The following is a 12,707-nucleotide window of genomic DNA, read 5'->3' as shown; positions in this document are numbered from 1 at the left end:
ATTCTTCAAACTAAGCTATAAAGGTACCACGAACATAAAATTATAGTTGTTTTTCTTTATTTAGAGTTGCAGTTATGGATCAGATCACAGACTTTATATTACTTCTGGGGAAACTTCTAGTTACTGGGTGTGTAGGTAAGTAATAATAATAAAAATGATTTTAAAAAGTTTAAAAGGTACTTTATAAAAACTACAAAAAGCTATAATCATGTAACAATGCATAATATATATGTTTTATCTTTTCAAAATAGGTGTTCTCGCCTTCTTACTCTTCACACAAAAACTCTCAGTGATTATAGAAGGACCAACATCTCTAAATTACTACTGGGTACCTTTAATGGTAAGAGCTGTGATCTTAGTCAGTTTGTATTGCCTTAACAAAAAATGCCAGAGAAAGGCAACTTTAAATATAGGCATTAATTTCTCAGTTCTGAAGCCTAAGAAGTAAGAGATCAAGGTGCTCATAGATTTAATTCCTGGCAAGGGCTCTTTTTGGTTTGCAGAATGCAGCCTTGTTTTCTTATATGGTAAAGAAAGATATCACTCCATTTTTAAAAAATATATAAGAACACCATTATTCCCTGATTACTTTCCAAAGGTCCCACCTCAAATATAATCAGTTTGGGGTTACTGTTTCAACATATACATTTTGTGGCCACATAACTCAATCTATAACATTTGGATAATATTGACTGTGAGTTAACAGGGATGACTAAATTAAAAGCAAGGATTGAGAGAAATCATGATAACAGCCTTTATGTAACAAGCCCCATCATTCCTTTGGAAATAAGTGGAGATGGAGGATTGTGTGTAGAAGGTTTATTAGGAGGTTCCCACTCGAGAAAATTGATGAACAACGGAATGATAGTGCTACAGTGCTACAGAATTCTTGTGACGTACATTGGTAAGGAAAACCTAGAGGAAGGTATTCCCAGGAAGAGAAAGAGGCTTACACAAGTGGTAATCACAGCTCAAGCCTCAGACATAGTTGCTGGAAGTACTGGCAAAAGGATTCAGCATTTGTATGATGTCCAAGGCAGCTTTTGGCCAGGAGTTGCCCCAGATCAGGGATAGTTCCCTGTGAGTAGGATAGTTCCAGTTCCTACTGAGGAAAGAAGCTGAGTTATCAGCAGAATACATTCCCAGCAATGCAGGGATAGATGTCGCATCCGGGAGGATCTGGTTAGAGTCCCGAAGTATTTATTACTGCATATGAGTTCACTTAATCCAATGTCAGAAGTCTTATTATTATGCAGATCTCTCCACCCACACCAAAAATTATATATATTGGAGGCCCAGAGAGGTTAAATAATTTAAGTGAGAGCCTGAAATGGATTCAAACTTAGGCATCTATGTGTGCACTTAACTCTTTGGATTTACTCTCTGTCTGCAGAATCCTCAATCTGGCATATTTTGTATGTATTGGGCATATCAGTAAGAAAAATTGGCAGGTAGCTGGTATTTTATTTAAATCTAAGTTCAGGATGACTGGCTGAGGAAACTTTGGTACATCTATACAATGGAATACTATGCAGCTGTCAGAAAAAAGGAGGTCACGAATTTTGTAGTTAAGTGGATGGGCATGAAAAGTTTCATGCTGAGTGAAATGAGTCAGAAAGAGAGAGACAGACATAGAAAGATTGCACTCATCTAGGGTATATAGAATAACAGAGTGGGAGACTAACACCCAAGAATTGTAGAAATAAGTACCAGGAGGTTGACTCCATGGCTTGGAGGCTGGCCTCACATTCTCGGGAAAGGGCAACTCAGAGAAGGGATCACCAACTATAATGTAGTCGAAGGCCATATGGGGGAAGGGAGTTGCGGGCTGAATGAGGGCTAGAGACTGAGCACAATGGCCACTCAACACCTTTATTGCAAACCACAACAGCTAATTAGAGAGAGAGAACAGAAGGGAATGCCCTGCCACAGTGGCAGGGTGGGGTGGGGGGAGATGGGATCGGGGAGGGTGGGAGGGATGCTGGGTTTACTGATGGTGGAGAATGGGCACTGGTGAAGGGATGGGTTCCCGAACTTTGTATGAGGGAAGCATAAGCACAAAAGTGTATAAATCTGTAAATGTGCCCTCAGGGTGATTCACGAATTAAAAATAAATAAATTAATTAAAAAAATTTAAAAAAAACAAAAAAAATGCATTGATAAATAAAAAAAATAATAAATCTAAGTTCAAAGCTCTTAAAATGATTTTTATTGATTTTTTAAATCTCTATATTGAAATTTTTATAACACAATACCTCAGAGCTTTTTAATCATGACTTTTATTTAAAGTTGCATTATTATTATTATGGACAAGTTAATGACTTCTTCATTCTCTCCTTTTCTCATTTACAGACAACTGTTATCGGATCTTACCTAATTGCACATGGATTCTTCAGTGTCTATATAATGTGTATTGAAACAATTTTCATCTGCTTCTGTAAGTTGTCAGTATGTGCATTTTTCTTCTTTGGTAGAGAACTGAAAAGGTATAGCTCCACATCTTTAGATATTTTTTAACTTGCTTGGCTGCAAAAGCAAAAATTGGTGCTTCTTTAGAAAGAGATATTGCTTAGTTGATGCTCTTTATAATTAACAACTCAGAGGAGAGAGCTTGACAAAGTACAGGAAAGTCAGCTGCTGAAGTGCACCTCAGGTTTCATGGCATGCTGTTAACGTGAAATTACTCTTCATTTCTGTATGTTTTCAAATGTAGGAAAATAATTAACTTCTATTATGGGTTTTTTGTTTGTTTGTTTGCTTTTTGTTTTTGTTTTTGGCAGACCTAAAGACAAAACTGAGTTTTGAAACTAGGTTTTGGAACTCTTTGAGTTGGGCTTTTTTGAAGTCTGCTAAACCATTCTAATGGTTTCAAAGACACCTCAGGCCAACACACACTAGGCAATCCGTTGGTGGGGACAAAAGCTAGAACCCACAGGGGACAATGTTTAGGAAATGGCTGGATAATTCTGATACTTTGATTAAATCATATCTTTGGTATTATCTTCACTAGCTTAGACATGGTGCCTCTATGTAGCATATGCAAGTCACATACATAGAACAGTTGTGTTTTCTTTCAGTACCTAATCTTAAAAGTCCTAAGAACCTGCTCCTCAACAGGAGCTTGATCTACACTGCATTCAACCTAGGGGAAGCCGGGTCAACAGATGAAATAACAGAACTTACCTGACAGCTATACCTCCTAAGAGATTGTTTCTTGGAGCTTCCTGCTTTAAGAAAAGCAGAGAAAATATTTGATGACAGGGAATTTCTAAGTGATTCTTGTACAAACTTATATGAAACTGCCTTATTTGGGGCTGGAATGATAGTACAGTGGGTAGGACACTTGCCTTGCAGGTGGCTGTCCTGGCTTTATCCCAGTGCCCCATATGGTCCCTTGAGCCTACTAGGAATGATTCACAAGAGCAGAGCTAGGAGTAATTTTTTTTTTTGGCTTTTTGGGTCACACCTGGCGATGCACAGGAGTTACTCCTGGTTTATGCACTCAGGAATTACTCGGTAATTCCCACAATTACCATATGGGAAGCTGGGAATTGAACCCGGATCGACAGAATGCAGGGCAAATGCCCTACCCACTATGCTATCACTCCAGTCCCCAGAGCTAGGAGTAATTTTTGAGCACCACTGCATGTGGCTCAAAAACAACAACAACAACAACAACAACAACAACAAAACAACAAAACAATCTTTTTTTATTTTACTATTATTATGTTTCTTTTTTATTGTCATTAGTGGATTATTATTGCTATTATTTATTATTAAATAGTTTACTGTTGTTTATTAGTAAATAATTTACTATTATTTACCAATAAATATTATTAGTAAATTAGTGAATTATTAGTGAATCACCATGAGGTACAGTTACAAACTTCCATGCTTGCATTTCAGTCACACAATGATCAAGTACCCATCGCTCCACCAATCCCATTTTCCACCACCAATGGTCCCAGCATCCCTCCCACCACCCCCACCCCATCCCCACCACCCCGCCCCACCTCTGTGGTGGGGCATTCCATTTGCTCCCTCTCTCCTTTTGGGTGTTATGGTTTACAATAGAGGTATTGAGCAGCCATCATGTTCGGTCTATGGTCTACTTTTGGCACGCATCTTTCAGCCCGAGTGGGTCCTCCCAACATCCTTTACTTGCTGTTCCCTTCTCTATCTGAGCTGCCTTTTCCCCCAGCATTTGAGGCCGGTTTCCAAGCCGTGAGGCAGACCTTCTGGTCCTTATCTCTACTACTCTTGGGTGTTAGTCTCCCATTCTGTTACTTTATATTCCACAGATGAGTGCAATCATGTTCAAGTAGATCAACATGGAAAGTATCATGCCTGTTAAAGTAGATCAACATGGAAAGTATCATGTTAAGTGAAATGACTCAGAAAACTGTCTTATTTTTAAGCCAAACCCACTGCACCAACTACATGTTGGTGTCAAAAGAAGAAATAACTGTAGGATCTATACTTAGAGAAAACCCTTCTAGAAAATGCTTTCCTTGTTTTGTTTTTTGATACCAACATTTTAATATCAACTTTTATTAAATAGACAAATCATGAGACTTCAATGCACCAGTTAGTTCTTCCTTTAACTGTAAATACAACTGGAAGGTTTGATCTTTTCTTAGTGCCACAATGATTTGTTAGAAAAATGCACTGATAAAATGCCCATGAACAAGGTCTGGTCAGATATAGGAGGGAATAAGGAGCGTGGGGGTGAGATAGTAACTAAAAAACAGACCTGGCTAATGTCCAAAGTCTCAAATGCTAACCCTGGCAGCAATTTCAGGGTTGATGTCCCCCACTTCTATAACTAAAATTGTTTCTTAAAATATATTTCAGAAACATAAATCTACTAGATTCTAGTCTTCAGAAGTTTTGACAAATCATTTTAATTTGAAATCTGACAGCGGATTTTAAACATGTTTTACACTGTTACATTTATCAGCTATTATCAACTGTTAAGTTATTGAAAATGAGAGGTAATTTCCACTTTATTCAATATATCAGTGGTTTTCAACCTCTTATACCTGCTCACTGGGACCTGTGTGGATAGGTGGCTGAAAACCACTGCAATGCATTGTGTGTTGTACAGTAATAGTTTCCTTTCAGAGACATTTATTTTTGGTAATAAGCAGTAACCAAGAAGTGCACTCTTCGCATCCAAAGGTCCAAGTTCAATCTCTGACATTGCGTATGGACCCTGAGCACCAACAGGAACTCCCCTAAGCACCACTGGGTGTGGTCCTACACCCCCCCCAAATTTAGAGGAATAAATAAAATACTCTCTTATCCTTATCTTCCTTCTCCAGATGTTATTAAAGAAAGCACCTTACTTTGGAAAACCTTCTTCACAAATGATCATCAAAAACACATTCTGTTTGTACACACACATAAATATACACACACCTTTTTGTATCTATTATCTTGGCTATGCCAGATCTATACCATTTGTATATTTATGCCAATTATCTTGGCTATGCTAGAAGATCATTGGCAAATGCTGCACTTATAGATACATGGCATCCTTTGGACCACATGCAGTGGTGCCAACGGGCTATTCTCCAATCAGCCTCAGGAGGGGCTCCAAGTAGTGCTCAGAGCACTACACAGTGCCAGGGATCAAATCAGGGCTTTCTGTGTACAAAGCCTGTGTTCAGACTATTGAGCTCCTTCCCTGGCTTTGCATCTTTTGAACATTAGAAGATTCTGAGAATTCTGGGAGCTGGAGCGATAGCACAGCAGGTAGGGCGTTTGCCTTGCACATGGCTCATCAGGGTTTGATTCCCAGCATCCCCTATAGTCCTCTGAGCACCGCCAGGGGTAATTCCTGAGTGCAGAGCCAGGAGTGTCCCCTGTGCATCATCAGGTGTTACCCAAAAAGCAAAAAAAAAAAAAAGAAAGATACTGGTAATTCTGGTCATAATCTAAGAAAAAATAATTGTGGTACATGGTTATTAATATAATCAATATCAGACTTCCTATCAAAATTTCAAGGACAATGATGAGATAGACATGTGATATATAATATATAAATATGGTTATAGAAGAAAGAATGAATATGATCTGTGTTTATCATGTTCTCCTCTTTGCTTTTCATTTTGTATGTGAAGGTTACTTGGAGGGCTAGTGTAAAAATTTACTGAACAGGTAGATCCAACTAGGCTCAAGAATCTGGTGAAAAATAGTTTAGAATTAGTCCATGAATCTATGATTATCCTATATGGTTTTGTATAATATGTCATATACTTTATGTATGCTATAAGAAATAAGGGCTACAAATGATATTTAATTATATTTTAATGAAGCACAGGATTACATTTCATTTCTTTATTTCTTGGTAGACATTGCTACTTTGAATTCTGTGTGTCTGCAGAAAACTTCAAAGTTCTCCTTGCTTCTTATCACCATTATGGTGTTTACTTCCAACCATCCATCAAGTGTGTACTAAGTGAAACCTCATATTATTAGCCTACACAAAGAGGGAATGTAAATTCATGTATTAGAGAAGTCAGAAAATATGGCATTAGCCTTCAAGTATAATGTTATTTTGATGGAAAAGATTTGGGAGTAGACACTACATATTTCAGTAAGACAAGAACTAAACTAGGTTTCAAGAGGCTGACTCACCAACCTCTCAGTCTGATTGCCCAAAAGCTTTTTGACTTCAGGATAATCATTTTTCTATCTCAGGCTTCAGTTTATTCTTCTGTAACACTAAGGTGTGAACTGCCATTAAAACCAACTTTAAACACCAAAATTCAAAGATTATTCTGCATTTAATACAGGATTAATTATATTTGTATCCAGTTTCAATTCAGAGCACGTGGTAATTTAACTTCTGAAAAAAAGAACTGTAGAAATTAAAGATAAGGTTTGTTTTTTTTTAAAGGACGTGTGACATTGTATTCATTTTAAACTAAGAAAATAAACTCCTGAGAGTGGGTGGGATTTAGGAAATTTCAGCTCTTCATGACCAAAGTTGAAATTTTTATTTTGTCCAGCATCAGCAACTTAATTGCACTAATTTGTCTCATATTTGACTTTCTAACACTGTTTTCTCTGATTTTTCCCTGTTCAACCTTCCAATTTATAAAAATTACATGTAATTATTACGCTGCTACTTGCTGCTTTTGCCTGCTTGGGCTGCTGGCTGCATATACAGGTGAAGATCTGGAAAAAAATGATGGATCTACAGAAAAACCCTACTTCATTACCCCTATCCTGCATGGAATTCTGAACAAGAAGCAACTAGTTCCCCAGAAGCAGAAAAAGTAGAAAAGCACCAATCAGTGCCACTCATTTTAAGTGAAGTTGTACAATTAGGCATTCTGTCATTTGAAAGTGATCTTTTTTATTAATGTGAAATTTCTCTGGTTATTTCAAAGCAGGGCAAACCTGGCATTATCTGAGGTGCCAGACATTTGCTGACAGTTGTAGCCTCCGTGAACTTGGATACTTTATATACAATTGTCCAGATGAAGAGTGAGATGTATATGTCAGCACATTTTATAAAGTCTATAGCCAAAAGTGTTTTAATAACTTTTATAACTTGGCATGCTGTTTCCCATTACAGCACTTTGATAGACTTACTTTATATAGATGTATATTGCAAAGGATATTCAGGAATTTTTTTTTAAAACACAACAAATGTAGAATTAGTTAATCATAAAAATAATCGATAGTTTACCAGCATATGGTACTAAATTTGTAAATAATGGTGCTATGATTATATTGATATTGTTCAAGCTAATGGAAAACTCCCTAAACTGTGATAAACTTTTATTAATGGTACCCTATGAAGTATATTTCAGTAAGTTACTCAAGTCTGTAACACATATAGAGCTATATATAGGTTGCTTTGAGAGCATTACTAGGTAAAACCTTGAACCTTCAGAACCCATTTTGTTTTACTGAAGATATATTTATTGTGAAGTTGAATCTGAGTTCTGCAATGTCAATTTCAATAATACAAACCTCTGACCACGGTGAAAATACTCGGGGGTGGGGGAGGGAGGGTACAAAAAAAAGATACAATAAAATCAACATTACTTTAAAAAAAAAAAACCACCTGAACCGGCCACAAAACTCATGCCTTTGTCTCTGACCCAAATTAAAATAAATTCCTATTTTCCTATCCTACCATTTAGAAGAAGGTCAGTAAGGATTTGTTTGAGAACACTGATGGTATCTTTCCATAAGCATACCTGTTTTTCTAGACTAAATAGATTGCATGACTTTATTCTGGAAAAGGTTCAATTTCCTCAACTTTCAATGAGGAAAGAGAAAAGGATTAGTAAAACACTTAAGGTTTTACCCTAAGGAAATAGACTATTAACCCCTTCATAGTAACCTTATCTGGTACCTGTATGGGTTCCTGGGAAGAGGAGGACAATTCTTTAAGGTAGGAAATCCTCCCTCAAGGGTAGAAGGGGACAGTTATTGCTCAACCCCATCCACTGTGCTGGTCTGAGCAAAGAGCTGCTTTCTGCAACCGTGACTTAAGTCTTCTGCATGGCAGCACAAACCCCGAATCAGAGTGTGGAGATGCATATTATAGGGCTAAATGTAAAAGTGTATTTTCTAAGGATCACTCAACTTATACCCTTTTGGATTTTATATTGAGCTTATGGGTAAGGATTGTGTATGGACTGACAGAAAGGAACTTGTTGATCTAAACTTTTGATCTGAAATGATCCATGGATCCCAGAAAGGTCTGAAATGTGAGTTTGTGGAAAATATTTATATCAATACTTATTTTGTCATCCTGAAATGTGAAAATCTAGATTTTAGATGGATTTACATCAGTTTAATAGCAAGAAGTCAATGAATAGGGGAGATTTTTTTAAATACTGCCTTTCATAACAGCCATCTTCTTGTCCTCGGTTTACATTCCGAGACTTAAATAATGAAAACATCACTTGACTTCACCACTTGGCAAGGGACCTTCACGCTCATTCTCTCTGGAGAATATTTCAGAGAAGGGTAATAATTTGGCTTCTAGATGGTTATAATTATTATATTATTTAATAATATAGGAGTTACCACAAACCTGTAGTTAAACAATTACCTCTATCCTAAGTGTTCAAAATTATAAGAAATAAATTGCATTTGGGAGAACTAAAAGAATTCATAATGAGAAAATAAAACTATTCAAATTTTTATTGTGTCAGGATCACACTCTGAGAACTTGTTATAAATATAGGTACCTATACTCACCATTTTCACCTCTGTCCAGCTCTTCAGATATTCTGTTTGCTAGGGAAAATTTGTGAATTATTATAACTTTTCCTAGCTGATTTTTATATTGATGAAAGTTGAAAAATCACTCCAAGAATATAAATTGACAGATGAAAAGCTAGTTCCTTATTTTCTCTGTTGATTCTTGGCATTTCTAAGAATAATAAAATTGTGAAAGATAAAGGAAATAAATTTGGATATAAAGATTATTTATAATTATGATAACTTCTTATATATCTCAAGTTCTTGCTGTTATATGGGGCTCATGTTCAGTATGTTAAAGGTTTAGTATGTCTGCTGATTTAACCAGAAAAACTCTCTAGACCATTGAACTTTATGGAGGAACATTCTAAACTTGGTAATATATTGAAGGGTATAATATTTAGGTACAGAATCCCAGGAAAAGAAATTCAACTGGTTCAATATTTTTTAATAATTGAACATGTATAACAATAATATCGATATATATGTAAGTTTTATGTGTAATATGAGTTAACTAGACTGTAATCTATATACTAAAAATCCATAGACTGCAAGTTTTGAGAAATGTTTTCACAATTATACATTTAATTGCTTTTAGAAAATAGCTTCTAAACTTTTTTCTCAAAAACTGCTAATTTTTGTAATATATTTCTTTCTATATTTCACAATCAATAATTAATGGAAAATATTTTTTGGGGTTCACACCCAGCGATGCTCAGGGGTTACTCCTGGCTTTGCACTCAGGAATTACTCCTGGCGTGCTTGGGGGACCATATGGGATGCCGGGAATCGAACCCGGGTCGGCCGCATGCAAGGCAAACGCCCTACCCGCTGTGCTATTGCTCCGGCTCCTAATGGAAAATATTTTTTGAGTAGAAAATTTTGCCTAACCCATAATACAGTTAAAAGTTCTGTATATAAATATTCTTTCTATAAGTGTTAATCTATTAGGAAACATTGAACCATGGTTTAACTATAACATAGAAGATGAATTTAGAAATTGCTGATAAATCTTCTGGAGTAGCGTGGTTTTCATAATTGCTTGCTTTCCACAGAAAGGTCAGAGTTATTTCCCCGATCAGGCAGCTAAGAGACATGTAGTATTGCAGAAATCTGACCAGATTCACTGGATGAGATCATGTGATTGACATAATAACAAGGGCTAATTGTTTTCTCATCATTTATCTTTACAATAATGTTGATGCCACAGTTTTAAAACAAAGTGTATCAAAACACTTGAAAGTGCTGTAAAGCAAGTATGCAGCAGATGGCGATATTACTTCTCTTACAATCTTGCTTTGATATTTACTTTGTGCCGTTCTTCCTCCTAGTGGAAGATTTAGAAAAAAATGATGGTACTGCTGAAAGACCCTATTACACGAATCAGAGTCTGATGAAGATTTTGAAGGAGGGAAGTGAACAAAATAAGAAGCAGTAGAATTGCAAACTCTCGTCATCCTGCAGCGGTGTTACCTTTCCTCATCTGCTGGTCTGTGCTACATTCCTTTCATAAGTGCTCTATGTTTGAAACACTGTATTCATGACCTTGTTGGCTTTTATTTGCATGTTTTATACCAAAGCTTATATTGTATTTTGTGAAGCCATCAGAAGTCGCAAGGGAATTGTTAATAACATGGAACATTTTTATACTAAGATCTTTTGTTTCGTAGTTCATTTTTAAATAGAGTGGGCTTGGATGTTTTGAAAATACTAGTGAGTATGTCAGTATTCTTTTAAGAATTCGATGGAAAAAGGATGCGTTATTAAAATTGATAGCTCCTACTATATTTTTAAAATCACAACTGAAAGACTTCTGCAGGGAACAATGGTAAACAAAGTGAAATAGAAAATTTTTTAAGTTTTCCCACTGCTTGACAATAAATCAGTAAAAGGACCCCCCCAGAGCAGATTTTACTTTCTTCAAGTATAGAATGTTTCCTATTAAACAAATTGCCAATCATCCAGCCTTTACTACTTCGTCCTCTCTGACAAAGTGCCTTACTGGCTGTTTAATGTTACCCAGCTTTTGTGGGCAAGTTTACAAACACTGTTTAAAAACAAAACAAAAAGAAAAAAAAACCTGCAATGTTTAGTAATTAAAACAAGTCTTCTTGCTTTTGTTTTCCTCTCAGCTCACTGGTTTGAAACTTTTTGCCATTTTAGTACTTTGACATCCTCACTAGATAGAAGTATGCTTTTTAGCATAAACAATTTCCCTTGCGCCTAGTGGACATTTGTGAATGTGTACTACACGCAAGAAAAAAAAAAGCCTGAAAAAACACTTGTTGGGTTTGTGTTTTTACTAAGTGCAACAAGTTAAAAAAACTTTTCTATAGTAGATCTTTGAAAAAAATAGAGCTACATTTCTCAGTGTTTTATACAGTTGGAAAGGAGAGCTTCCACAAATCCAAAAGGGAAACTTTATCCCTTAAAAGGTTGCCCATAGATGTCATGTACTCAGTAGCTCCATTTGAAATGATTATCGTCAAGTGATTCTGTGTTATATTATTTCATTTTCTAACTTTTGATATGAAATAGTCATTTTACTTACAACATGATTTTCTATTGCGTCAATATGAACAGGAACACAATTTCTAGTTCAACTTTAACTAATTTTACTAGTACTATTAACTTTAAAAGAAAATGAATTCAATTTGTTACTCTGTATTACAGAATGATCATAAAGCATTCACCCCAAGAGAATATCAGTTAATGATAGTTTATTAAAGCTTTGGAGAGTGATAAGTTACTATCAGTTTATCTATTATCACATTTGTTTAAATGTGACTTTATGCCAAAAACAACCTCATATGAGCACTGACCCAGAACCCTATCATCAGTGTGCTTTTCTGCTGTGCAGAAATCTTAGAAACATATTATCTAAATATCTTTGGTAACGAAAATGTTTAATATTTAATGAGATTTGTTGTTACCCATTGTTTTAAATTGATATGGTTTTTTTCTCCTAATAAAAATTTCAATAAGAAAAACTGCCATTTTATTTCTTTAACTGGGGAACTAAATGTAATTATACAAATGTTGATTTATAATGGTGCGTAAGAACACAATGTTAGTTCAATAACATTTTTTTTAAAAAAAGATAGAAAAAGAGGAAAGCATTTGATTTTGAAGCCAAGCAAATCATGAGAGGATATCCTTTGAACCAAATATCTCGTTTTTTTTTTAACAGCTAGATATATCTTTAAAGCGTTTTATTTTTTTCCTCTCGCTATGCACTGACTGCAGAAATAACTCAAACTGAGGACTTATGCAAAGTAAGTCAAAACTAAATGGATAAGAGATAAATTTTGTGAAGCCCAAACAATGGCATGAATTTATTAGCTGGTCTTTATCAAAATTTTGCTCAGTTCCTCATTTGCCTTTGTCAACTCTCATGAGAAACCAGTTTTTTTTTTATCATTTTATTAATTTTGTTTCATTTTCAAGCCACATCTGCAGTGCTGGGGTGCTAC

At 35.6% G+C, this 12,707-nt stretch overlaps 1 protein-coding gene across 2 annotated transcripts in view; it reads left to right on the top strand.

Moving 5' to 3' along the window:
* The window catches only part of SLC44A5 (solute carrier family 44 member 5), a 386,145-nt gene extending 373,860 nt beyond the window's left edge, over positions 1 to 12,285 (top strand). The window contains exons 19-22 of one of the 2 annotated variants that reach the window (XM_055140401.1): positions 65 to 135; positions 252 to 340; positions 2,353 to 2,437; positions 7,178 to 12,285. In XM_055140401.1, the coding sequence (XP_054996376.1) occupies positions 65 to 135; positions 252 to 340; positions 2,353 to 2,437; positions 7,178 to 7,290 (358 nt within the window). In that variant the 3' untranslated portion in view covers positions 7,291 to 12,285. The remainder of the gene's footprint in view (positions 1 to 64; positions 136 to 251; positions 341 to 2,352; positions 2,438 to 7,177) is intronic. The other variant, XM_055140402.1, reaches the window with a different exon arrangement.
* Positions 12,286 to 12,707: the final 422 nt, after the last annotated feature.

The sequence above is a fragment of the Sorex araneus genome, chromosome 5 (genome assembly GCF_027595985.1).
Source record: "Sorex araneus isolate mSorAra2 chromosome 5, mSorAra2.pri, whole genome shotgun sequence".
NCBI classification, from domain to species: domain Eukaryota; kingdom Metazoa; phylum Chordata; class Mammalia; order Eulipotyphla; family Soricidae; genus Sorex; species Sorex araneus.
This window is presented reverse-complemented; position numbering and strand designations above follow the sequence as displayed.